This window comes from Leucoraja erinacea, chromosome 20 (genome assembly GCF_028641065.1).
Source record: "Leucoraja erinacea ecotype New England chromosome 20, Leri_hhj_1, whole genome shotgun sequence".
In the NCBI taxonomy this organism is placed as follows: domain Eukaryota; kingdom Metazoa; phylum Chordata; class Chondrichthyes; order Rajiformes; family Rajidae; genus Leucoraja; species Leucoraja erinaceus.
The window spans coordinates 22,215,598-22,242,968 of NC_073396.1; the positions used below are offsets into that span (position 1 = coordinate 22,215,598).

At 45.3% G+C, this 27,371-nt stretch overlaps 1 protein-coding gene across 2 annotated transcripts in view; it reads right to left on the minus strand.

Moving 5' to 3' along the window:
• Positions 1 to 19,080: 19,080 nt before the first annotated feature.
• Positions 19,081 to 27,371, minus strand: part of LOC129706951 (platelet-derived growth factor subunit A-like) — a 58,574-nt gene continuing 50,283 nt past the window's right edge. The window contains exons 5-7 of one of the 2 annotated variants that reach the window (XM_055651626.1): positions 25,474 to 25,597; positions 21,851 to 21,980; positions 19,081 to 19,247 (exon numbers count right to left, since the gene is read on the minus strand). In XM_055651626.1, coding sequence (XP_055507601.1) covers positions 21,871 to 21,980; positions 25,474 to 25,597 — 234 coding nt within the window. In that variant the 3' untranslated portion in view covers positions 19,081 to 19,247; positions 21,851 to 21,870. The remainder of the gene's footprint in view (positions 19,248 to 21,850; positions 21,981 to 25,473; positions 25,598 to 27,371) is intronic. The other variant, XM_055651627.1, reaches the window with a different exon arrangement.

A 27,371-nucleotide genomic window follows, 5' to 3' on the forward strand; every position in this document is an offset into this window, starting at 1 on the left:
GGCTTCATAGGAAAAAGACACAAAGTGCTGGAGTAACTCAGCAGGTCAGGCAGCATCTCTGGAGAACATGGATAGGTGACGTCTCGGTTTGGGGCCCTTCTGAAGTCTAAAATCCATGTCCTCCAGAGATGCCTCTGATCCTGACAGCATCCTGGTCAGGAGGCCACACCAGGAGCATTGAATGCACCCGATGAGGTTAGAGGAGGTTCAATGGATTCATGGAGTTTCATTTGTCACATGTGAAACTGGACAGTGAAATTCTTTCTGCACATTTACACATGCGGGCGCCGCCATGTTTTGGCGCCATTTCCAAAGTCCAAAGTCCAGTCTGCCCACACGCACGCTGTACTGGAGCGGTTCCCAATCCAGGTAAGCCCCAGGCTTCTGGTGGGCCTACCTCCGTCGCCCTCAGCCCGCGAACCAACGCCCCTTTCCTCGCCCGCACATCTTTGTGTCCCGGGAGTGCCCCCTGCAGCCGACCTTGAAGGCGCTGGAGGCATCACCCCAGTTCACGTTCCCACCGGCCCTCGCCCCTCGCGTGTGACGTTTCCAGCAGCTCCCTCCCGGTACCACTGTCTGCCGAGTGTTCGGTCAGCTGAGCCTTCGGGCTGCTGGGGTGACTCTAGTCTAGATGGATGTGAGGGAGGAGTGTAGGACTAATAACTAGTGCCTCACAATAAAAGGGTAACATCAGTCAAACAAGGGAAAAGGACCCAGTGGAAGGAGAAGACCATGTGTAATAGCTGGCATGGTGGGTACGTACAGAAATCATAGTCATACAGCCTGGAAACTGGTCCTTTGGCCCAACACCGACCGACATGCCACATCTATACTAGTCTCACATGCCTGCATTTGGCCCATATCCCTCTAAACCTGTCCTATTTATGTAGCTGTCCAAATGTTCCTTAAACGTTGCGATAGTCCCTGCCTCAACTACCTCCTCCGTTCCATACACCCACCACCCTTTGTGTAAAAAGGTTACCCCTCAGGTTCCTATTAAATCTTTCCCCCTTCATCTTAAACCCATGTCCTCTGGTTCTCGATTCCCCTAACTCTGGGCAAGAGACTCTGTGCGTCTTGCCCCATCTATTCCTCTCATGATTTTATACACCTCTATAAAATTGTCACTCATCCCCCTGCGATCCAAGGAATAAAGTCTTTGCCTGCTCAACCTCTCCCTATCTCCCTATTTTGTACTCCCTCAAACGCCAGAACCAAAAAAATGAGATGAGGTTCATGGTTGTATGAAGTAGTGATATCATAGAGAGGACATCGTCACAAAACAACGTACAATGATTGGCTTTGCCCCTGTTGTTGTGGTTGCCTTGGCAATGTTTGCAACTTCAGATAGTATTTTCTTCGGGAGAAAGAAAATGCTTCTTCTGTAGTCCATTTAAGGAATGGAATTAGAGTTGTAAAATTTATTTTGGGATCAGTGTTATCTCATGGACGGGTTGAAGCCGCCCATGGTTTAAAGGTCTATGTATTTGGATATATTATTGATACCTACAATCTTTCGAAGGTGTGGTTCAGGTAGATATTGCATTAAGTTGAAAGGATCTGGGTTCAAGCTTCACTCCAAGGACTCGGGCACCAATCATTTGTCCAATGTGCAACTTGTCATACCTTCCAATGACACACATGGTTTAGGAACAGCTCAATCCAAAACCGCAAGGAATTACAGAGTTGTGGACACAGCCCAGACCATCACACAAAAACCAACCACCCTTCCATTGACTCCATCTACACCATACTGCCTCAGCAAGGCCACCAGCATAATCAAGGACCCTGGTCACATTATCCCCTTTATCCTGTATCTGTACACTGTGGACGGCATCATTGTAACCATGTATAGTCCTTCGATTGACTGTATAGCACGCGACAAACAGCTTTTCATTGTACCTCGATCTAAGTGACAATAATAAACTAAACTAAACTAGAGTGGGCAGAAGGAAGTTCTTGGCAGCAGCTGATGAAGACTAATCTATGATCATGGAATGGGCATTCAGACTGGAGAATTAATACATGAAATGTGTGGGGCAAAGTGGCGCAGCTGGTCGAGTTGCTGCCACACAGCACCAGAGACCCAGGTTCAATCATGACTACAGATGCTGCCTGTACGGAGCTTGTACGTTCTCCCTGTGACTGCGTGGGTTTTCTCCGGGTGCTCCCGTTTCCTCCCACAGTCCAAAAATGTACAGGTTTGTAGGTTGACACAAAACGCTGGAGTAACTCAGCGGGACAGGCATCATCTCTGGAGAGAAGGAATGGATGCTGCCTGTCCCGCTGAGTTACTCCAGCATTTTGTGTCTACCTTCGATTTAAACCAGCATCAGCAGTTCTTTCCCACAGGTTTGCAGGTTAATTGGCTTAGGTAAAAACACTGTAAATTGCCCCTAGTGCATAGGATAGTGCTAGTGTAAACTATAGTGATCACTGCTCAGCGCAGACTTGGTGGGCCAATGTTAAGCCAATTAACCTACAAACCTATACGATCAGGCAAGATCACACCATACACGAGTACAACAGGTTGTGCAAATAAGAAAGGAAACAGAGTGCAGAATGAAGTGTTACAGCTACAGAGAAAGTGCACTTTAAAAATGTGCAAGTCCCGCTAGGAGGTAGGTTGAAGGATCGGGACAGACACAAAATGCTGGAGTAACTCAGTGGGACAGGCAGTATCTCTGGAGAGAAGGAATGCTGCCTGTCCTGCTGAGTTACCCCATACATTTTGTGTCTATCTTTGATTTAAACCAGCATCTGCAGTTCTTTCCTGCACATTTTGAAGGATCGGGTTAGAGTCAACATGTAAATCGGACTCATTTCGAGGCTACCTCGTATGAAGATGTCATTGTACACATGCTGGCGGTCTGTAAACGATTCTCAACAATGGTGCAATTAAACAAATGCACACTTGACCATGAATACAGTGTCTGAAGGAGAGTCCTGACAAAGGTCACCTATCATTGTTCTCCAGAGACGCTGCCTGACCCACCTGCATCCCATTTTAAGAAGGGTGTTCCGATGGCTTTAATCAGTGAGTCGATGGCGGTGACACTAACGGAAAGCGTTGTAGCGGTATGCTCTCTTGGCAAGGTAGAGAGATCTACAGTATTATGGCTTGGCTACCATGCCTGAACTATCTCTTCTGATCCGCTGTAATAACCCGGTGTAATCAGGAGGTAATTTAATGCCAGATCTACAGAAACCCTCCTAGTGTGTATTAAACACATTTCTGCTTGGCTCGCTGTCTTTAATGGAATTATTGTTTGAGGGATAATCGGTGAGTCAGTGGGACCAGCCAGAATGATAATAACTGCTGACAGGTGAGCTAGGTGGAGTATGGATGACCTTAATGCTGGGATTTCCATCAGTCTAAGTTGAGTGCATCAAAACATTGAATGCATTTTGTTGTCTCTGTACTGTACACTGACAATGACAATTAAAATTGAATCTGAATCTGAATCTGAACAGGCATCAAACTCTGCCCTAACCATCGATTAAACTTGTGTCTCTATAAATAGACGTTGTGACTAGCAGTGAGATTATGTTGACTCTATTCCCTGGAGTGGAGGAGGATGAGGGGTGATCTTATAGAGGTGTAAAAAAATCATGAGAGGGGGGGAAATCAAGAACCAGATGGCATGGGTTTAAGATGATGGGGGAAAGATTTTATAGGAATCTAAGGGATCACTTTTTCATACCATGAGTGGTGGGTGTAGGGAACGAGCTGCCAGAGGAGGTAGTTGAGGCAGGGACTATCGTAATGTTTAAGAAACAATTAGACAGGTACATGTATAGAACAGATTTAGAGGGATATGGGCCAAATGCAGGGCAGGTGGGACTAGTGTAGATGGGACATGTTGGTCAGCACAGGCAAGTTGTCCAAAGGGCCTGTTTCCACGCTGTATGACTATGAGTCTACAGTACCCTCCATAATGTTTGGGACAAAAAACCATAATTTATTTACTTGCCTCTATACTACACAATTTAAGATTTGTAATAGAAAAAAATCACATGTGGTTAAAGTGCACATTGTTAGATTTTAATAAAGGCCATTTTTATACATTTTGGTTTCATCATGTAGAAATTACAGCAGTGTTTATACATAGTCCCCCCCATTTCAGGGTACCATAATGAAAGTAGTCATGTTTAATACTTTGTTGCAATTCATGGACATCACCAGTTGCTGGGTTGTCTTCTCTGGTGATGCTCTGCCAGGCCTGTATTGCAGCCATCTTTAGATTATGCTTGTTTTGGGGGCTAGTCCCCTTCAGTTTTCTCTTCAGCATATAAAAGGCATGCTCAATTGTGTTCAGATCGGGCGATAGACTTGGCCACTCAAGAATTGACAATTTTTTAGCTTTGATCAACTCCTTTGTTGCTTTAGCAGTATGTTTGGGATCATTGCCTTGCTGTAGAATGAACCGCTGGCCAATGAGTTTTGAGGCATTTGAACTTGAGCAGATAGGATGTATCTATACACTTCAGAATTCATTATGCTACCACCATCAGCAGTTGTATCATCAATGAAGATAAGTGAGCCAGTACCTTCAGCAGCCATACATGCCCAGGCCATAACACTCCCACCACCGTGTTTCACAGATGAAGTGGTATGCTTTGGATCTTGGGCAGTTCCTTCTCTCCTCCATTCTTTGTTCTTGCCATCACTCTGATACAAGTTAATCTTCGTTTCATCTGTCCACAAGACCTTTTTCCAGAACTGCGGTTGCTCCTTTAAGTACTTCTTGGCAAACTGTAACCTGGCCATCCTATTTGTGCGGCTAACCAGTGGTTTGCATCTTGCAGTGTAGCCTCTGTATTTCTGTTCATGAAGTCTTCTGTGGGCAGTGGTCATTGACAAATCCACACCTGACTCCTGAAGAGTGTTTCTGATCTGCCGGACAGAGAGAATTCTTCAGCTGTGGAGGTCTTCCTTGGCCTGCCAGTCCCTTTGAGATTAGTAAACTCACCAGAGCTCTCTTTCCAAACAGTTGATTTTGGTAAGCCTAAGGTTTGGCTGATGTCTCTAACAGTTTTATTCTTGTTTCTCAGTCTGATAATGGCTTCTTTGACTTTCATTAGCACAACTTTGGTCCTCATGTTGATAAAAAGCAATAAAAGTGTCCAAAGGTGATGGAAAGACTAGGTGCTGAGAGCTCTCTTATACCTGCATTAAGGAGGTAATTAAACACACCTGAGCAATTACAAACACCTGTGAAGCCATGTGTCCCAAACATTATGGTGCCCTGAAATAGGGGGGAACTGTGTGTAAACACAGCTTTAATTTTTAAACCTAAATTTATAATGTGAAACCTAAATGTATAAAAATACCCTTTAATAAAATCTGACAATGTGCACTTTAACCACATGTGATTTTTTTTCTATTACAAATCTCAAAGTATGGAGTACAGAGGCAAATAAATAAATGATGGGTCTTTGTCCCAAACATTATGGAGGGCACTGTTTAACTGGAACAGATTTGAGCTGTCGTCAAAGAATTCTGTCACAGAACTGCTACAAATCAGTGAAACAAAATGGAAGTACAAAGGGGACATCTTGTCAGCTTGTGAAGAAGTGCCTACTGTTTGGCACGGGGCTGTTTACATTATCCGACTGGACTCCTCTGGCTGTTGGCTGAGTGATACTCAGACGGACATTGGGTGAAGATTAAGCAGCCAGCTCCCGTGATAAGTCATGCCTCACGGCCTCTTTTGACTTGATGTTTGCCGGCCGATGCGTCAACATTCAGACCTGGGCTATTGTGTGCTCTTTGAACAAACCTTCCCCTCACTGAGGTCCAAGCAAGATGAGGAAACGCGACCTCGTCTCTTCTGGATGTTTCTCTCTTCCCTTGTTTACTTCCCACACGGCTCCCGCGCCCCCTCACAACCCGCTCCCTTTGTGCGGCTGAGACATTCATCATTCCTCATTCCTCCAAGTAGCAAAGTCAGGCCAGGAGGTCACAGGCTTTGTTTGACGGCTAATCCCACGTCGCCCTTCGCCCTTCCTTGGTGTTTGACCTTTGGTGATCGCCGCACTTCCAGTCTTTGTTTGTTTGAATATAGATGCCATTCTTTCCTGCCTTCTGATCTCTGCTGCTGACTCTTGGACTGAGGCACAATCCCAGGTCAAGCTGCTCTCTTTAGACTTCAGCACGGAAAACGGCACCCGTCCAAGTTCTCCAGAGGCGCTGCCTGGCCCGCTGATACTCCAGCACTGTGTGTCTTTTTATTCCAGCATCTCGTAGTTTAGTCTAGAGAGACACCAGGGAGAGAGGCCCTTTTGTAAACCAGTTCCTGTGTCATCTGGTCTGCTATCACGTTATTCTCTGAGCTGCAGTGTTTCGAACATTTCAGAGGTGACTGCGACTCAGTACCTGCAAACCATTTGAGAATATTCCAAACATTGTTGCATGATCAAATGGCGTAGAAGAGTCGATGGGCCGAATGGCCTAACACTTCTCCTATGTCTTGTGGCCGTGGGGTCTTATGGAAACAGCACTGCTTGAGAAGGTAATGGAGGCAGATACTTTCATGACACATAGACTTGCAGTGACAGAGCAAGTAGCACAGTAACAGGCCCTTCGGTCCACAATGTCCATGCTGACCTTCAAGCAACCATCCATACTATACAAGACGTAGCTGAATGAGCACTTTATTTTGATTTACTTTAGTTTAGAGATACAGTGCGGAAACAGGCCCCTCGTCCCACCGAGTCAGCGCCGATCCCCGCACACTAACACTATCCTACACACACTAGGGACAATTTACTATACCAAGCCAATAAACCTACAAACCTGCACGTCTTTGGAGTGCGGGAGGAAACAGGAGATCCCAGATAAAACCTATGCAGGTCGCAGGGAGAACGTACAAACTCCGTACAGACAGCAGCCATAGTCAGGATCGATCCTGGGTCTCTGCCGCTGTGAGGCAGCAACTCTACCGCTGCACCACTGTACCACCACTTGAATCACCGTCAGATAGGAGCAGTGATTAGTACAGATTAGTTGGCCTGATTCCATGCTCTGTGACTCTACGAATCTGTGAACTATTATAGTTTCTTTTGAAGAGGAAGTATTGTTTAATTTATTGGGTGTTTGGGATCTGGGCTTCACTGGCAAGGGCAGTATTGATCGCCTGTTTGTAATTGCTCTTGAGAAAGCGTTGCTGCATTATCTTTTTACAACCATTGTAGGTGTGGACTCCTATATATCGACGAGACCAAGCGCAGACTGGGCGATCGTTTCGCTGAACTACACTCAGTCTGCCGATGTCCTCGTGGCCAAACATTTTAACTCCCCTTCCCATCCCCATGTTGACCTTTGTATCCTTGGCCTCCCCTCCACTGTCAGAGTGGGGCCACACGTACATTGGAGGAACTGCACCTCATATTTCGCTTGGACAGCTTACAACCCAGCATTGTGAATATTGGTCTGTCTAATTTCAAGTAGCCCTTGCATTCCCTCTTTCTCTATCCCTCCACCACCATAGTCTTCCTGCTAGTTTCGCTGTTCATGTCCTTTCGATATCACCTCTTCACCAGCCAACAATGGACCATTGTGGGCTCCACCACTCCTGAGTCATCGGTGCCGGCTCTGATTTGTTCATACCTCTAGTTTCTCCCTTCCCTGACTCTCAGTCTGAAGAAGGGTCTCGACCCGAAACGTCACCTATTCCTTGTCTCCACAGATTCTTCCTGACCCCATTTTGTGTCTATCCTTGGTGTAAACCAGTATCTGCAGTTCCTTCCTACACATTGTAGGTCATAGTATATATGTATGTAGTCTGTTTTGTTGTGCTATTCTTATAACAAATGTAAAGCACTTTGGCCAACGAGAGTTGTTTTTTAAATGTGCTATATAAATAAATGTGACTTGACTTGACTCGACTTGATAGCTGTGTAACAGACCTGAGTACTTAGTGCCATCACACGCAATGGCCTGGTATTATACCTGGCCCAGACAGAGCAAGTCCAGGTCATTGAAGAACAAGCTAGGCTTTCACAACTATTCAGATGCAAGGCAGTGCAGATGCTGGATTACTAAAAAAGGCACAAAGCCACCAGCATGAGTCTCACTCTGGTCCCTCTCCCATCAGGCAAGAAGAACAGAATAGTACCTCGAGATTCAGGGACAATTGAACAACACAATCATAGACCTTCCATTGAAGGCTTAGGACGTTTGGCATTTTATTGGGATGCATCACTGCAATGGTTTAGGGCCAGCTCCATCCAAGGCCACAAGATATTGCAGAGAATTGTGAACGGCAGCCTAGACAACACATGAACCAAACTCCATTCCATTGAGTCGGTCTACACTTCAAGCTGCCTCGGCAAGGCCACCAGTATAATCAAGGACCAGTCTCACCCCAGTCACTGCCTCTTCTCCCCTCTCCAATCAGGCAAGAGGTACAGAAGTGTGAAAATGCACACCTCCAGATTCAGGGACAGTTTCTTCACAACAGTTATCAGGCAACTGAACCATCCTTTTACCAATTAGAGAGTGGTCCTGACCTACCATTTACCGCATTGGAGACCCTCAGACTTTCTTTAATCAGACGTTACCAGACTTTATCTTGCACGAAACGTTATTCATTTTATATCGTATCTGTACACTGTGGGCGGTTCGATTGTAATCATTTATAGACTTTTTGCTAACTGGATAGCACGCAACACAATGGCTTTTCACTGTACCTCGATCCACGTGACAATAAATAAATTAAACTTCCTGAAAAAGTGCTGGTGCATCTTAGTGGGTCAGGCAACATCTCTGGAGGACATGGATAGGTAACGTTTTGTGTTGGGATCCTTCTTCATATTGATTGTTGTCGCCTTAAGGCAGCACAGGCAGCACAGTGTCACAGCTGCTAGAGCTGCTGCCTCACAGCACCAGAGACCAGGGTTCGATCCTGTCCTCCAGTGTTGTCTGTGTGGAGTTTGCACGTTCTCCCTGTGACCTTTGGGTTTTCTTCCGGTGCTCCAGTTTCCTCCCCCCTTTGTAGGTTAATTGACCTCTGTAAAAAATATTCCTAGAATGTGGGGAGTGGATGAGAAAGTGGGATAACATGGAACTGGTGTGAATGGGTGATCGATGATCAGCGTGGACTTGCTGGGCTGAAGGGCCTGTTTCCTTGCTGTATCTCAAAACTTGACAAGTTGTGTCCTCCCCCCAGATCTCTCCCCCCTCTCACAATCAGTTTGAAGAAGGGTCCCGACTCAAAATGTCGCCTTTTCCAGAGATGCTGCCTGAGCCGCTTAGTTACTCCAACACTTTGTCTCTTTTTTTCATAACAATTCTATAGTTTGTTGTTCATTATTACTAAGGCCTAATTCAGTTTAGTTTGGATACAGCATGGAAACAGGCTTGTTGACCTATTGAGCCCATTCCGAATGATCATCTTTACACTAATTCTATCTTATCCCAGTTTCTGTCCCTACACACTAGGGCCAATTTACAGAAGCCAATTAACCTACAAAACTGTAAGTCTTTAGAGTGTGGGAGGAAACCGGTGCACCCAGAGAAAACCCACGCGATGGCGGGGAAAACGTACAAACTCCGTACAGACTGCACCTGTGGTTGGGATCGAACCCGGGTCTCTGGCGCTGTAAAACAGCAACTCTGCCACTGCGCCATCCCATCCTTCTGTTTCATATTATTCAGTGAATTTCACTACATTCCACAACTGCCATGGTGGGATTTGAACTCACCACTCTGAGTCGTTCGTCCAGGCCTCTGGATTACTAGTCCACTAATTTAACTGCTGCAACGCAACTGAGCTCTCAGGAATGCAATCTGTCGCAGTGTAGATTTGCCATGCGTTAGAAGTGGGAGGATTATATAACCAACAACAAGGGAGCCAAGAATTTGGTTCGGAATAAACTGTAGCAGCTGTTTGCACTTCAGAGCTGCACAGCTATCAGGTCAGGCATGTCCTTGCATGTTAGACTAAGCCTCGGTGAACCTGTAATAGGCAGAAGTGATGGGTCTTCAACAGAAAGACAGTCTTCATCCAAAAATGCCTTGCACAAATTAAACCAGGTTTTACAAGTGTGGGGTGGAACAGTGGTGCAGCAGTAGAGTTGCTGCCTCACAGCGCCAGAGACCCGGGTTCGATCTTGACTACGGGTGATGTCTGTATCGAGTTGCACGTTCTCTATGTGAATGTGTGGATTTTCCCCGGGTGCTCCTGTTTTCTCCCACATTCCAAAGACATACAGGTTTGTAGGTTCATTGGCTTCAGTCAAAATTGTGAATTGTCCCTAGCGTGTAGGATGGTGCTAGTGTATGGCGATCACCGGTTGGCACGGACTCGGTGGGCCGAAGGGCCTGTTTCCACACTGTATCTCTAGAACTAAAACTGAAAAAACAAAAGATTGGCCATATGTAATAGTCACACAGCGCGGAAACAGGCCCTTCAGCCCACTCGACCCATTAAATCTTCCCTTCTCACCTTAAACCTATGCCCTCTGGTTCTTGATTCCCCCTACCATGGGTGAAAGACTACATTCACCTTATCAATTCCCTTCATGACTATATACATCTCTATAAAATCACCCCTCAGCTTCCTGTGCTCCAAGGAATAAAGTCTTAGTTTGTCTATTTGGACTCTACCGCACTTCACCTTGCACTAAACGCTATTCCCTTTATCATGTATCTGTACACTGTGGATGGCTTGATTGTAATCATGTATGGTCTTTCCACTGACTGGCTAGCACACAAAAAAGCTTTCACTATACCTTAGTACACGTGACAATAAACCTAACTAAACTAACTAATCTAAACTAAATTAGACTAAACTAATCCCCAGCGACAGGCCAGGGCCTTGTGTCCTGGCAGCAAAAGGCAGCAACTCTACCATTTGATCTACCAGTCTGCAGAAGGATTCCAACCTGAAATGGCACCTATTATTTTTCTCCAGAGATGCTGCGAGTTACTCCAGCATATTGTATCTATCTACTAGTTGATCTATTCGGAAAGCATGCAAAATAAAGCTTTTCACTGTACATGTACGGGTGACAATAATAAATCTAAACCTAAACTTAAACCCTACTGTGACCTGAATCCAACCTTCATTTTGGTTTTAGCCAAATAATTTGATGAGAATCCATGATGCTGGCCAATATACTGGCTCAGCGATGGGATTTAAACTCTCCCACGGTTAGTAATCGGTGTGCTGTGCCTTATCGAGGAACGGAAAGAAATTCATTCACTTCAGAAGACACGGAACATCGTACATTGAGAGTTCCTGCAAAAATTGAAGGGCATAACTCCTCCGTGTTTAAGCAGACGGGAATATAAAGTGGAGCCAACCGCTAACAAAATGAGGTGCAGACTTATCATAGTATAATTACTCAAAGCAATCGTACCATGACGAGACGCAGATGCTGAAGGTCAAGAGGTGCAATTGATCCATCTTGGGATGTCCGAGTGTAGTGAAAGATGCTTCAGAAATGTGCAAGCTTTTGTTTCTTTCATTGTTATGGAAAATTAAGACCAGAACTTCAAAGGAAACCTTGTGATATCCCTGGGACCCAACCCAAAGACTGGCAGCATCTTGCAGTCTGTAAAGGCTGCGATCCAATTCCCTGTCCATGTTCATTTAACTGATTTTAACTCTACATTGCATGAAATTGTGTCCTATTACCATTCAGTGACACAGTAAATGTTTCGAATTTCAGACCTAAGAAGGGTTCCAACCCGAAACGTCCTGGAGACACAGGTTACAATAGACAATAGGCAATAGACAATAGGTGCAGGAGTAGGCCATTTGGCCCTTCAAGCCATTCACATTCCATGATCATCCACATTCCTGCCTCTCACCATATCCCCAGACTCCGCTATCTTTGAGAGCTCTATCTAACTCTCTCTTGAAAGTATCCAGAGAATTGGCCTCCACTGCCTTCTGAGGCAGTGAATTCCACAGATTGGTGAAAAAGTTTTTCCTAAATGGCCCACCCCTTATTCTTAAACTTGGGCCCCTGGTTCTGGACTCCCCCAACATCGGGAACATTTTTCCTGCCTCTAGCGTGTCCAATCCCTTAATCATATGTTTCAATAAGATTGCCTCTCATCCTTCTAAATTCCAGAATATACAAGCCCAGCCGCTCCATTCTATCTACATATGACAGTCCCGCCATCCCGGGGATTCCATCATACTGCAAACGATGGAATCCTGAGCAAAACACACAGTGCCGGAGGTACTCAGCAAATAGGCACAAAGTGCTGGAGTAACTCCGCGGGTCAGGCAGCATCCCTGGAGATAAAGGATGGGTGACATTTCGGGTCGGGACCCTTCGTCAGACTGAAGGTAGAGGGGGGAGAGGGAACTAGAGGTAGGAATGGGCCAGAACAAACCTGGCCCATAATAGCCCCTTGTTAGCTGGGTAAGAGGTGATTACAAAACGATGCAAACAGTGGGACTATTAGGATTATTACAGTGGGGGAGGGGGGAAGAGAGGGAATGCAGGGGTTATTAGAAATGAGAGAAATTAACACACCTACCACTTGGTTGTAAGCTGCCCAAGCAAAATATGAGCTGCTGCAGCTCAGGCAGCGAAATGTGGAAGGGAATGGACAGACGTTTCGGGTCAAGACTGATTGGAGTGGGAGGGGTTGTGAAAGCTGGAAAAGTGAAGTGTGATCAGGTTAAAGTCTGGCAAGTGATAGGTGGAGATACACAAAATCTTGGGAATAACTCAGCGGGTCAGGCACCATCACTGGAGAAAAGGAATAGGTGACTTTTCGGGTCGAGACCCTTCTTCAGACTCAAAACATCACCTATTCCTTCTCTCCAGAGATGCTGCCTGACCCACTGAGTTATTCCAGCAATCTGCGTCTATTTTCAGTATAAACAAGCATCTGCAGTTCCTTCCTACACGAGCGATAGATGGATACAGGTGGGGTGGGGAGGGGAAGAGTTTGATTGCCAGATGGGTGGAGTAGATGACAAAAGCTGGAGGGGAAGAGGAGGCAAAAGGGTGTCAGATGAGGAGAGAAGAGGAGGAGTGAAATGTAAAGCTGGAGGGAGGGATATAGGGGGCGGGGGGAGAAAGAGGGGATTAAAAGAGAAACGAGGGACTCGGCGATGGGAGATGAGTGTATGAAAGAGGGAAAGGAGATGGGCAAGGGCAGATGGTGGACAAATTGTGTGCTCGCTGGGGTTGGAAGACAGCACAGGATGAAGGGGTGGGTGGGGGGGTTTGGGGAGTTACATGAAATGTTTACCCGAGAAGGGTATCTTAGCAAGACACCCAAAGTGCAAACGGATCACACCTCAGCTCCGAACTATCACTTACATCAGAGGAGAGGCAGAGCAGAAATAAACACAGGGAACTTTAGGCAGTTTTTTGAAAATATATTTGGACCACATCCCATGAAAGACAAAGGAATTGAAAGTGTCAGCGTACAACTGTCCTGGAGATGAATCATTTTCTAGCATAACCAAGAGCAGATTTAGTCCAAAGAAGCAGTTAACAGAAATAGTACACGGATTAGCTCCAAAGTGTATAAATATCACATTTCATTGAAGTTGCTGCTGCTTTGTGGTTGTGAATAACAGGGGTAAAGTTGGCTCGCTCGCATGATGACATACTCAACCAGCGTTGCACTTCACAGAGGGGTCATGAGCACATTGATGTTTGATGTGATATTCTGATATGCACATTTGGGAGGGGAGAGGGGGAGGGGAAAGGGGTTGAGGTGGAGAACTTCCAAACCATGAAACCCTGTGCAGCTGCAAGATCCCTTGCCTCAATCCCACCTTAGGACACGGAACAGTACAGCACAGGAACAGGCTCTTGTGCTGCAATGTCTACAGGTGTGGAACAAGATGCCACGTTAAACCACTCTCCTCTGCCTACACGCGACTCATATCCATGTGCATATCTGTAAGCCTCTCGAAGGCCACTATTGTACCTGCCTCCACCGTCACGCCTCGCGTTGTGATCCAATCCCTCACCACTCTGTGTAAAATTGTGCCTCACACATCTCCTTCAAACTTTCCCTTTCCGACCTTAAAGCTATGGCCTCTAGTCTTTGACACTTCCACCCTAATAACCCACAGCCCAGTTAAATGCTAAATATGCCACTTTCTGTCTCATAATAGACCTCTACGGTGCTTTGGAGTCCAACGGCACGGAAACGGGCCCTTTGGCCCAACTTGCCCATGCCGGCCAAGATGCCCCATCTACACTAGCTATACCTGCCCGCAGATAGCCCACATCCCTCTAAACCTCTCCTACCCATGCACCGGTCCAAGTGTCTTTTAAATGTTGTTATTGCAACTACCTCCTCTGGCAGCTCATTCCATATATCACCTCATTCCATATACCCACCGCCCTCTGTGTGGAAAAAAGTGCCCCTCAGGTTCCTGTTAAATCTTGCCCCTCAAATCTATGTCCTCTGGATCTTGATATCTCTACACTGGGTAAAAGACTCTGTGCATACACCCTCTCATTCCCCTCACCATTTTATACAACTCTATAAGACCACACCTTAGCCTCCTGTTGCCCTAAGGAATAAAGTCCTAGTCTGAAGAAGGGTCTCGACCCGAAGCATCACCCATCCCTTTTCTCCAGAGATGCTGCCTGACCCACTGAGTTACTCCAACACTTTGTGTCTATCAACCTCTCCCAAACTTTCATCAAATTGTTCACAATGCTGGAACTGGATTGAAGTCAATGTCCCAACAAAAATCCGGTCTAAAATATAACCATCAATCTTCCTGCTGTGTGAATATTGCACCACATTGAGCAGCGTACCACAAAGGGTGCGGCTGTCTACTGAACAAATGCGATGTCTCAGACTCGCAGAGTTGTGCGTGCACTGCAATGCAATGCAGTCAATGAGCACCTGTACAAATTCCTGCCCCTGAACTATAACCCAGGGGAGAACATGCATGTGAAAGAGCAGTACAGCACAAGAACAGGCCCTTTGGCCCACAACATCTGTATCAATTCACTCAGCCAGCCCCAGATACGATGAACTGACAAACCTCGCCCTTAACCTGCATCTTTCCTGATCTTGCAGACATGACGAGAATCACATTTCACAAATAGAAATTGATATTTGATCTTGCAAATGGCCGAATCAAACACAGTTCAATGTTCAAGAGGAAGTGATGAGATATGTGGTAAACTATTAGCCACACAAGGCATTGAAGGCAGTGTGCTGGGAAACTAATATAGAGTCATACAGTGTGGAAACTGGCCCTTCGGCCCAACTTGCCTATGCCGACCAACATGCTCCATTCTTCCACAAGACTGCGTTTGATCCAAATTCCCCTAAACCTGTCCTGTCCATGTACACATCTAAAAGCTTCTTAAATCATGTGACAGTACCTGCCTCAACTATTGCCTACGGCAGCTCGTTCCATGAACCCACCATCCCTTGTGTGAAAAAGTTGCCCCTCAGGTTCCACAAAGAGTTGCTCCTTAGGTTCCTAAAATAGGTGGCATTAATAAACCAATATCAACAGTCTGGAGTGATAGGTGTATCAAGTGCTGGAGTGCTGGAGTAACTTAGCTAGTCAGGAGTAACTCCAGCACCAGCACTAAATTACTCCAGCACAAAGTGTTAATAACTTAGCTAGTCAGGCAGCATCTCTGGAGAAAAAGTATGGGTGAAGTTTCAGGTCGAGACCCTTCTTCAGACTTAAAGTAGGAGGAGGGGGGTGGGGAGGTGAAGAGCTGGAGGACAAATTAGGGCCGGCCATAAATGACCTCAGGCAGGCCGTTGCCTGGTAGGTCCATTGTTGGCTAGGGAAGGTGTGATGACCCATCACGTCACCTATCCATGTTCCTCGAAGATGCTGGCTGACCCACTGAGCTACTCCAGAACTCGGAGTCTTTTTTCTTTGTAAACCAGCATCTGCAATTCCTTGTTTCTATTTTGTAAACTGGATTTGAACTTTCAACATCCCATTGAGGCACTGGAACTCGCATCCTCTGGACCTCTGAAGCAATAAAATGGTAATATATAATTGTGTGTTCACGTCCCAGTCTCAGTGGCGCAGCGGTAGAGTTGCTGTGTCACAGCGCCAGAGACCCGAGTTCGATCATTGCTCCGGGTGCTGTCTGTACGGAATTTGTATGTTCTCTCTGTGACCGCGTGGGTTTTCTCCGGGTGCTCCGGTTTCCTCCCACACTGCAAAGACGTGCAGGTTTGTAGGTTAATTGGCTTCTGCAAATTCTCACTAGTGTGTAGGATAGAACTAGAGAATGGGTGATCTTTGGTCGGCGCGGACTCGGTGGGCCGAAGGGCCTGTTTCCACGCTGTATCTCCAAGACGAACGAAAGCTTAAACTAAAAGTAGGGTGATGTCAGAAGTGGCAAAGACATTTCCAAATTGATGTGGGACATTCCAGCAAGTCCTTGCATCATGTCACACATCTAAGACGATGGACTGATGTGTTACTATAATTCACCTGATCTGAATGCGATTGAAAATTTGTGGTCAATTATCAAGGAGAGGCTACTGGGGTGCGCCGGAGTGCTGGGTTCCACACGGGAACACTGTGACCGGTCAAAGGAAGACTCGGCGGGCCGTGGCCTGTAGGGGGGGGTTGGAAACAGCCGAGCTCACCCTGAAGACCGGATGGAGAGCTGAGGAGGAGGGAGCTGCTGGCGACGACAGACACAAGGAGCGGATGGTTATAGAAGAAACATAGAAAATAGGTGCCATTCGGCCCTTTGGGCCAGCACCGCCATTCAATATGATCATGGCTGATCATCCAAAATCAGCACCCTGGTCCTGCTATCTCCCCATAGCCCTTGATTCCATTAGCCCTCAGAGCTAAATCTAACTCTAACTCTCTTGTGAAAACATCCAGTGGATTGGCCTCCACTGCCTTCTGTGGCAGAGAATTCCACAGATTGACAACTCTCTGGGTGAAAAGGTTTTTCCTCATCTCAGTCCTAAATGGCCTACCCCTTATTCTTAAACTGTGACCCCTGGTGCTGGACTCCCCTAACATCGGGATCATTTCTCCGATATTTCCTGGGACTTTGCCCGTGTGATCCCGGGATGGCCGGACGAGAATAGGGATGTGGGTTCACGGGCCGAGACGGTCGAGGGCGATGGAGGAGGCCTTGTAGCAGCCTGGGGCTTACCTGCTCTAGTGAATCGAATGCGTGGAGTGGACTTTGGACTTTTTGTAAATGGCGCCAAAATACAGTGACTCGTGCATGTGTGATCTATGCAAAGAGAATTGCACTGTGTAGTGCACATGTGACAATAAAGCACCATTGAACCATCGAGATCGACAGGAAAGGTCTGTACCAGGAGACAGAGGGTCATCAAGGACATTATTCAGCTGTGGCATCAAGATGAACAGATCCTCAGAAACTCTCAGACTCTGGTCGATTCCATGCCAAATCATGTCAGAGACTTGATGAAGAATCATGATGGATATATAACGCAGTAAAGACATAATGGTGCGATGATAATGAATAAAAGATAGTCCTGCGACATGTATATTGACTTGTTATATCCGAGTGTATGTTGGATTCAATGAATTTGCACAAGGGTGTAGGTTAATTGGCCTCTGTGAAATAGCTCCTGACTTGCAGGGAGTGGATGACAAAATGGAATAGCATCGAACAAGTGTGAACGGGTGATTGATGCTCGGCATGGTAGGCCGAAGGTCCTGTCTCCATGCTGTATCTTGAAGCTAAACTAAATAAAACTAAACCTAGTTTAAAACTAATCCAAGTCCCAAAAATGGGGCGGCATGGTGGCGCAACGGTAGAGACACTGTCTTACAGTGCCAGGGACCCAGCTTCGATCCTGACCTCGGGTGCTGTCAGTACGGAGTTTGTACGTTCGCCCTGTGACCACGTGGGTTTTTTCTGGGTGCTCCGATTTCCCCACTTCCACACTTTAAGACATACAGTTTTGTAGGTTAATTGGCTTTGGTACAAAAATATAGTAAATTGTCTCTTGGGGTGTTGGATAGTGCCAGTGTAAGGGTGATCGCTGGTCAGTGTGGACTCAGTGTTTCCACACCGTATCTCTAAAGTCTAAAATCCAATGAGAATGGTATTTTTAAAGTCACATCACCAATCCATAGACATCACTTTCTTGGGTATATTTAATTAATGTCGTGACCACATATTAAAAAAAAAAGTCAAGCTTCTTGTAGTCCTTGCTGTTCATATTGTTATAATGTTCAATTCAACAGATACTCTTTGACTATTTCACACAAGTGAAATAAATGTTAGAAAATACTTTTCCTTTTAAGAAAATGAGAAATTATAAAATGCATTGTTAATGAATGTCAAAATAAAACAAATATAACATTTTGCACTGTGCAGGGATAGCTGCTTGTTTGTACCATTTATTAATGCAAAATAATTTTACTTGAAATGATTTAAATTAGAAAGTAGGAAGAAGGGGAGATGAAAGAAAATATTGAACCGCAAAGAGTTTCCTGAAATTTTTTTTTTTTTTTTTTTTTGCAATTTTCTGAACATCTTGGGTTAAAGATCATATTCCTCCAGTAAAACAAATCAACAATGTGCTGCAAAGTTGTACCTGTGCAGTCTCCTAAATGCAATAAAATATCAAGTAGTCCACTGAATATAAAACACTAAAAATAATCCAGTAGAAGCAAGCTTAATATACACCTAATGGTGCAGTCAAAGACATCCCTTCTCAACGCTGTCCATCCCTCCCACACAAGAAACTGTGTCGTTCAGAAACTCGAACACTGTGCAAGGTTGCTCCATAGTCTCGTGGATAGTTCTGGTCGGGTAGGTCGCGGTTGATGGCTTTTTGCCTGAGCTCTGCCTCTCATATGTCTGTCACTCTGAAGCCAGAGAGAAAGAGAGACGCAGCCTTCCAATTAACAGCACCATTATAGGTTCTTCATTATATAATCCTCCGTTCACTCGAAACCACATCCTGTCAGCAGCATTTTCCGATATTCCTTGCACTCTCGTGAATGCCTTGTTTGTTTGATTCTTTTCATGTGTTTTTTATATATATATATACATATATATATATAAAAAAAAGAAGATGCAGTGTTGTATCAGTCCGTCGTGCCACACTCATCCTCTTTGTTGCCGCACAGTTAAGTCCACTTCTTTTTTTTTCTCAATTGTCCGTTTTTTGGGGGAAAGAGGTTTTGTTGAGGGCAAAAGGGAAACGAGTCAAAATAAAAGCACCTTTGAGGTACAGGCTTTGGAATGTAACGAAAGGGTATTTGTCCGTGCCTTCCATTACTGTATAGCTTATTTTCACCTTACATCTGCAAGAGAGGAGATATCAGGAATTAATGGGGAATCCAACACCCGTTCTGTTATCTGACAAGCCCCCAAATTAGCATGCATTGTGGCATATCGCAAGCAAAAGAGGCGTGATCGTGATGTGTGTCTGTAACGCTGATTCAGTCTCCATCTCGCTCACCCAAGCCCACGTGTGTATGCTTTGTAGTCAAGCAACACCAGACATAACATTGTGTTAATAACAGACCAAACACGAGTGTCAAACGCTGGCTTAAATGATATATACCTTGCAAGCTGCTTCGCACTGCAATAAAGCTCATTGCAGTTAGATATTCAACCAATGCCACTGTGTAACAGAGAAGGAGAGATTTATTTTAAGAATAAGGGGTAGGCCATTTAGAACGGAGATGTGGAAAAACTTTTTCACCCAGGGAGTTGTGAATCTGTGGAATTCTCTGCCTCAGAAGGCAGTGGAGGCCATTTCTCTGGATGCTTTCAAGAGAGAGTTAGATAGATCTCTTAAAGATAGCGGAGTCAAGGGGTATGGGGAGAAGGCAGAAAGGGGGTACTGATTGTGGATGATCAGCCATGATCACAGTGAATGGCGGTGCTGGCCGAATGGTCTACTTCTGCACCTATTGTCTATAGTCATTATAGATCCCCAAACGCTCTCCCAGTGAGGAAGTTCATGTTGGGGTTTTTTTCCACAGAAACTGGCTGCTCTTTGTTAACCCATCAAATAAGTCATTATTCAACACACTCCAATATTGTCCACACCCAGTGACCCAGAGTGCTTTCAATTAGGAGTCCTGGCAGAGTGATTAGGGCAATGGAATCCTGCCTAATTTCTTCGCTCCCTTGCTGAGGGCAAAAGAAGGGTTATAACGCAAATTGGAGGAACAGCACCTCATATTTCGCTTGGGCACCTCACAACCCAGCGGTATGAATATTGATTTCTCTAGCTTCAAGCATTCCCTTGCATCCTCTCTCCCTCTTAGTCCCTCCCCCACCGTAGTCATCATACTAGTTTCACTGTCATCCTGGTTAGCGTCTCTGTTTGTATCACCATCCCCACAACCAACAATGGACCATTATGGACTCCACCTCTCCATGATCATTTCCCTCTCGTTTCTCTCTCACCTGAGTCTCAGTCTGAAGAAGGGTCTCGACCTGAAACATCAACTATTCCTTTTCTCCAGAGATGCTGCCTGGCTTGCTGAGTTACTCCAGCTTTTTGTGTCCATCTAATGGGCTATAACAACCTCCATTCACTCCCTGGGTAACTCAAGTCATGGGAACATACAACTTGGGTCGGCACGATGGTGCAGCATGTGGGGCTGCTGCCTTACCGCACCAGAGACCCGGGTTCAATCCTGACTACGGGAACTGTTCGCACAGAGTCTGTACGTTCTCCCTGTGACCACGTGGGCTTTCTCTGGGTTCCTCCCACACTCCAAAGACGTACACGTTTGTAAGATAATTGGCCTTTGCAAATTGTAAATTGTCGCAAGCATGTAGGGTAGCGCTAGTGTACGGGATGATCGGGGGTCAGCGTGGAATCAGTGGGCTGAAGGGCCTTTTTCCATGCTGCATCTCTAAATGCTAAAAGTGCAGTTTAATAGCATAGACGTCAGATGTATCAGATTATTCACCATCGGGTATAAGGGTGGTAAAGTGCCACAGCTGGTAGAGCTTCTAACTCAACGCCAGAGACTCAGTTCACACTAGTTCCATGTTATCCCACTTTCCCATACTCTCCCTGCACACTAGGGGCAATTTTACAGAGGGCGAATTAACCTACAAACGCACATGTCTTTGGGATGTGGTAGTGAAATGGAGCATCCAGAGGAAACTCGCGCTGTCTATGGGAGAACATGCAAACTCCACACAAACAGCACCCGGAGTCGCGATCGAACCCGGGTCTCTGGTGCTGTGAGGCAGCACTCTACCGTCATGCCACTGTGCTGTCCTGGACTCTACTGAATCAAGATATTTATTCTGATCTAGAAAGACACAAACTGCTGGAGTAACTCAGCGGGTCGGGCAGCATCTCTGGAGAAAAGGTATCGGGTCGACATCCAAAACGTCACCTATTCCTATTCTCCAGAGATGCTGCCTAACCCGCTGAGTTACTCCAGTATTTTGTGTCTATCTGCGGTGTAAACCAGCACCTGCAGTTCCTCCCCACACATTTATTCCAATCTACCTGATGGAGCATAAAATTATTTTACACACACATTTTTTTTAAAAACATCGTTAAAATTGCAGGGCGCCGTCTCACAAAACACAGATCAATTTGCGCGCACAGATTTTGAAACGTGGATAAGAAATCAGGCAGTCAACAATCAGCAAAAGTACAGATAAATGAAGCCAGGTTAGAATGGTGCAGACACATGCCTTTACAAATCAGTGCAGAGAAAACATAAGCAGTGATCAACTTCCAGGAGAGGAATCTACCCAAAGGGCATAATCAGTCGAGCCAATCAAAAAAATAATTTCTTCCCACTCTCAGGCTGAGACGTGCTAAGATTTGGAATGTGATTGTGTTAAATTATAGCATCTGATCATTCATTTCTCTCGTGATGTTCGCTGGCCCCTATCAGATGGTCAGCTCAACAAGTCCTACCTGCACAGGTCGCTGAGCTGTTATGTTGGCAACACATCCTTGTCAGGTGACAGTATTAACTTTTTACGCTTCCGTTTTTTAATTTTTTCACTATTTCTTCCTTTTAAACGCTTTGGGTTGGTGCTAGGGCCTAAGAAAATGCACTTGTGTTGGAATTTAAAAGACCTCGGCAAGAACCAGAGCAGCCACTAACCAAACATGGATCACAGTCTTACTAATTCAGCAGCTCGATAAGACATCCAATAACACAGGGTTACCACCAACTCACTATATGTGCACTAGTCTAAAGTCTAATTCAAGTGACTCCTCCCTACAATAAGGGTTAGCTGAACAAGGAATCCTCATTGTAAATCTTATCATTTCATTAAAGTTCACAATATTTGTACAGCTTTCTATCGTTTCCATTTTATTTACATCACATGCATTTATTGGAGTCTGAACAAGGGTCTAGACCCAAATGTCACCTATTCCTTTTCTCCAGAGATGCTGCCTGACCCGCTGAGCTGCTCCAGGTTTTTGTGTCTATATTCTGTTTCATTTGTGAACTCATTGAATAACCTTTTTTTTGTTTTATTTAGATAGGCACAAAATGCTGGAGTCAATCTGCGGATCAGGCAGCATCTCTGGAGAAAAGAAATATGTGACGTTTCAGGCTGAGACCCTTCTTCAGGCTGAGAGTTAAGGGAGAGGGAAACTAGAGGTATGAAAAGGTGCAGAACAGATCAGATCCGACACTGGCACCATTGTTGGCTGTGGAAGAGGTGATAACGAACGGTTATATGGATGCGAACAGTAAAAGTGGCAGGGTGACTAGAGGGGAGGGACGGAGAGAGAGGGAATGCAATGGTTACTTGTAATTAGAGAAATCAATATTCATACTGCTGGATTGTAAGCTGCCCAAGTATTGTTTCTGAATTTATTGGATAGCCATTTCTGTTTTACTTGGAAACAAACAACTGCAGATGCTGGTTTATCCCAAAGATAGACACAAAGTGCTGGAGTAACTCAGTGGGTCAGGCACATCTCTGGAGGAAAAGAATGGGAGACGTTTCGGGTTGGGTCCCATTTGGCTGAAGAAGAGTTCCAAAGCCAAACATGACCTGTCTATGGTCTCCAGAAATGTTGCCTGACCCGCTGAGTTATTAGAGCATTTTGTCACCGTTTTACCTGCATTGCTTGTGAATTTATCTGTTGTCTATTGGATAAGCCATTTTTATTTCATTTAATTTGCTTGTAAATTTATTGGATAGCCCCATTCCTTTTCAAAGTTCAAATAAGAATTAACAACAGACTGTAGTGTTAAACACGTGAACTTAAATGTGAATTAAGAACAAATTTAGAAACTCAGGAGTTTATTAAACCATATAGGAGTAAAGGAATAAGAATGCAGGAAAACAGGATTAAATAATATGGATCCCCAATAGCTATATAATCTTAAAAAAAAAGACACAGTGCTGTAGGAACTCAGCGGTTCAGGCAGCATCTCTGGAGAACGTGGATTGGTGAAGTATCAGGTCGCGACCCTTCTTCAGACTGATTGTGGGGTGGGGTGGGGGAGGGGAGAAAACTGGAAGATAGGAAGGGCTGGACAAAGCCTGGTGAGTGATAGGTGGATAGACACAAAGTGTTAGAGTAACTCAGCGGGTTAGGCAGCATCTCTGGAGAAAAAGGATGGGTGACGTTTCAGGTCGGGGCCCTTCTTCAGACTAGATAGATGAATACAGTTGAAGGGGTGAGGGGGGTTGATAGGCAGATGGTCTGACAAAAAAGCCAGAGATAGAGGTGTGAGATAAGGATAAAGGAGCACAAATTGTGAAGCCAGAGCAAAGAATAAGGGTAGAAGGGGAAGGAGAAATGGATACGCATCCAGGTGGGGCACAGGAGGGATTGGGGTGTGGGGAGAAGGTGATGGGGAGGGGTTTCCTGCCCGACCTGCTGAGTTACTCCAGCACTTTGTGTCTTTTTTTGTAAACCAGCATCAGCAGTTCCCAGTTTCACCAAATGTCCTTCTCCTGTTCACACACCTGCTTCATGGACGATAAGGAGTCCAATGCTTCAAACATTAACAAGTTCAAAACTGCAGATTGTTTCAACAAAATTATCATTCCTTTACCCTGCCCTTCATTTAGATAGAGGACAAAGGTCTTACATACAAGGAGGTGATTACCTTTCTTCATATTACAGGGCAAACTTCAAACCCAAAGCTTTTACATTATCCCTAGGCTTATCAAAGCCAGGAAATATAGACTGTTGTGGGTATAAATCAACCTGTCACGTACTAAACGCCCAAGATAGACACAGAGTGCTGAGTAACTCAACAGGTTAGGCAGCATCTCTGGAGAAAAGGTGCCGTTTCAGGTCGAATCTTTACTCTGACTCTCTGGAGAAAAGGAATAGGCGACGTTTCGGATCAGAACCCTTCCTCTGACTCTCGGGAGAAATGTAATGATGACGTTTTGGGTCCAGACACATATGCGGGTTTGTAGGTTAATTGGCCATCATACAAATCGTCCCTAGTGTGTGGGGAGTGTTGCCAGGACTCGCGGGTTGATGCTGCCTGACCCGCTCAGTTAATCCAACATTTTGTATCTATCTTCGGTGGAAACTAGCGTTTGCAATTCCTTCCTGCTAAACACCCTGTTTAATAGCGGCTTTATGTCGTGTTCCGCCTCCTGCTGTCAACGGCAGTACACTGTGCAGAAACTTAGCATGGAAACAGGCCCTTCGACCCACATGGTCCATGCCGTCCACCTGTTCACACTAGTTCGATGTTATCCCACTTTCACATCCACTCCCGACACGCTAGGGGCAATTTTTACGGAGGCCAAATAACCTACAGTATAAACCCCCACATTTAAGTTGGAAAGGGTGGAGAGTAGGTTTATGAGATTGTTGCCAGGACTCAAGGGGCTGAGCTACAGGGAGGTATTGAGCAGGTTAGGACTTTATTCCTTGGAGTACAGGAGGATGGAATTGATAGGGTAAATGTACAGTCTTTTACCCAGAGTTGGGGAATCAGGAAACCAGAAGTCACTGGTTTAAGGTGAGGAGGAAAGATTTAATAGGAACCTGAGGGGCAACTCTTTTACACAAAGGGTGGTGGGTGTATGGAATGAGGTAGTAATTGTGGCAGGTACTTTCACAATATTTAAATCACATTTGGACTGGCACAAGTATAGTACAGGTTTGAAGGGATATGGACCAAGTGCAAGAAGGTGGGGCTAATATCGACAAAGCATATTGGGTGGCGTGGGAAAGTTGGAATGCCACTTCACACAACTCCGTACAGACAGCATCCGACGTCAGGATCGAACCCGGGTCTCTGACGCTGTGAGGTGGCAGCTCTACCCGCTGCGCCACTGCACCGCCCTTTCATGCGACCAACTGAATGCTGTAGATTACTTTCTACAACCAGGTGACATTGCACGCATCCCTTGAAATGTAACACTAGTGGTGGCAACCCTACCAATTAGTCTGAAAGCTCAGAAACTGCTGAAGAAGCTACAAATGATATAATTTTATACAGATATTTTAGCAAAAATGGTCAAATATTTAATATTCTGGTCAAAGTAAATATTTTAGACATATTAATATAGGACAACATTTTAAACTCAGCAAAGTACCTTCATGTTCTCTGTGCTCTGATGTGGACTGTAGACCCGTGCATGTACACTCCAAGTGCTCCTCTAACCTCACTATAACCTCCTTTAATCTTGGTTTGCGCCTTACATATTCCACTTTTGCCACCTGCAAGTGAACAGAGTAGGTTAATCATTAAATACCACCATTACAAATGTGTTTTACAGAGATCAAAACTCAGGTTAGGAGTTTAAAAAAGTACATATTACTTATGGCCAAACACCATGTACGGCACAGTAGTGCAGAGGTAGAGTTGCTGCCTGACAGCACCAGAGACCCCGGCTCGATCCTGTGTGCGGGCGAGATCTGGACGGAGTTTGTACGTTCTCCCCGTGACCGCGTGGGTTTTCACCGGGTGCTCTGGTTTCCTCCCACACTCCAAAGACGTACACGTTGTAGGTTAATTGGCTTCTGCAAATTGCTACATGTCCCTAGTGTGCAGGATACTGCTAGTGTACGGGGTGATCGCTGGTCGACATGGATTTGGTGGGCCGAAGGGCCTGTTTCCATGCTGTATCTCTAAACTGAAATAAACCGAACCAAGTGCTGGAGGAACTCAGCGGGTCAGGCAGCATCTGTGGAGGGAATGGACAGGCGATGTTTCAGCTCAGACAGAAGAAGGGTCCTGTCCCAAAATGTCTGTCCATTCCCTCCATAGATGCTGCCTGACCCGCTGAGTTCCTCCAGCGCTTTGCATTTGTCTCAGGATTCCAGCATCTGCAGTTCCTTGTTCTCCAGCACTTTGTGTTTGTCTCAGGATTCCAGCATCTGCAGTTCCTTGTGTAATATTATATATTGTTATGAATTCAAGATTTCCAAAGTGACGATTGAGTGACAGCTAGAAAGGTTTAGATAGAGTGGATGTGGGGAAGATGTTTCCAGTAGCGGTAGAGTCTCTAGCCAGCGGGCACAGCCTCAGAATAAAAGGATGTATCTTTAGAACAGAAATGAGGAGGAATTTCTTTAACCAGAGTTTAGTGAATCAGTGGAATTCATTGCCACAGATGGGGGTGGAGGCCAAGTCATTGGATCATAGTCATACAGTGTAAAAACAAGGCCCTTGACCATCTTGCCCACGCCGACCAACATGCCTCAGCTACACCAGCTCCACCTGCCTGCATTTGGCTCACAACCTCAAAAACCTTTCCTATCCATTCAAATTCATGCCTGTTCATCGAGTAACAGAGCAACTGCATTGGAGAACAACGAGGGACAAACATGACTCAGAGTGCTTTTTGTAACTTTGTCGGCACCAGAAACGTGGCGACCCTTTTTTGTACTTTGCGTATTGTATGCAAAAGACAAATGACACTGTACCGAGGCATATGTGACAATAAAGTATCATCATCGTCATCATGTCACTTAAAATAAATAGAATGGAATTGCAAAGTATATAATAATGTTTAAATATCTAAATGTTTCAACACAGTAGGCTAATCGTCAAATTCCACATTTACAAGAATATTTTTAAAGCGGAGATTGATGGGTTCTTGATTAGTAAGGAAGTCAAAGGTTACGGGAAGAAGGCAGGAAAATGGGGTTGAGAGGGAAAAATAGATCAGCCATGATCGAATGGCAAAGCAGACTCGATGGGCCGAATGGCCAAATTCTGCTCATATATCTTATGGCCATATGGTCTTAATATAAGAAGGTTTTGGCCCGAAACGTTGCCTTTTTCCTTCGCTCCATAGATGCTGCTGCACCCGCTGAGTTTCTCCAGCTTTTTTGTGTACCTTGGTCTTAATATAAGTTGACCTCTGGGCAATGCATCGCATTTGGAAAATAAAACAAGAAGGTTGTGGCATTTCCCCTCAGTATCACATGAGGAGACAAGTTGGATTTGAGGATTTGAGTAGTTCAGATTAGAGATACAGCGTGAGAA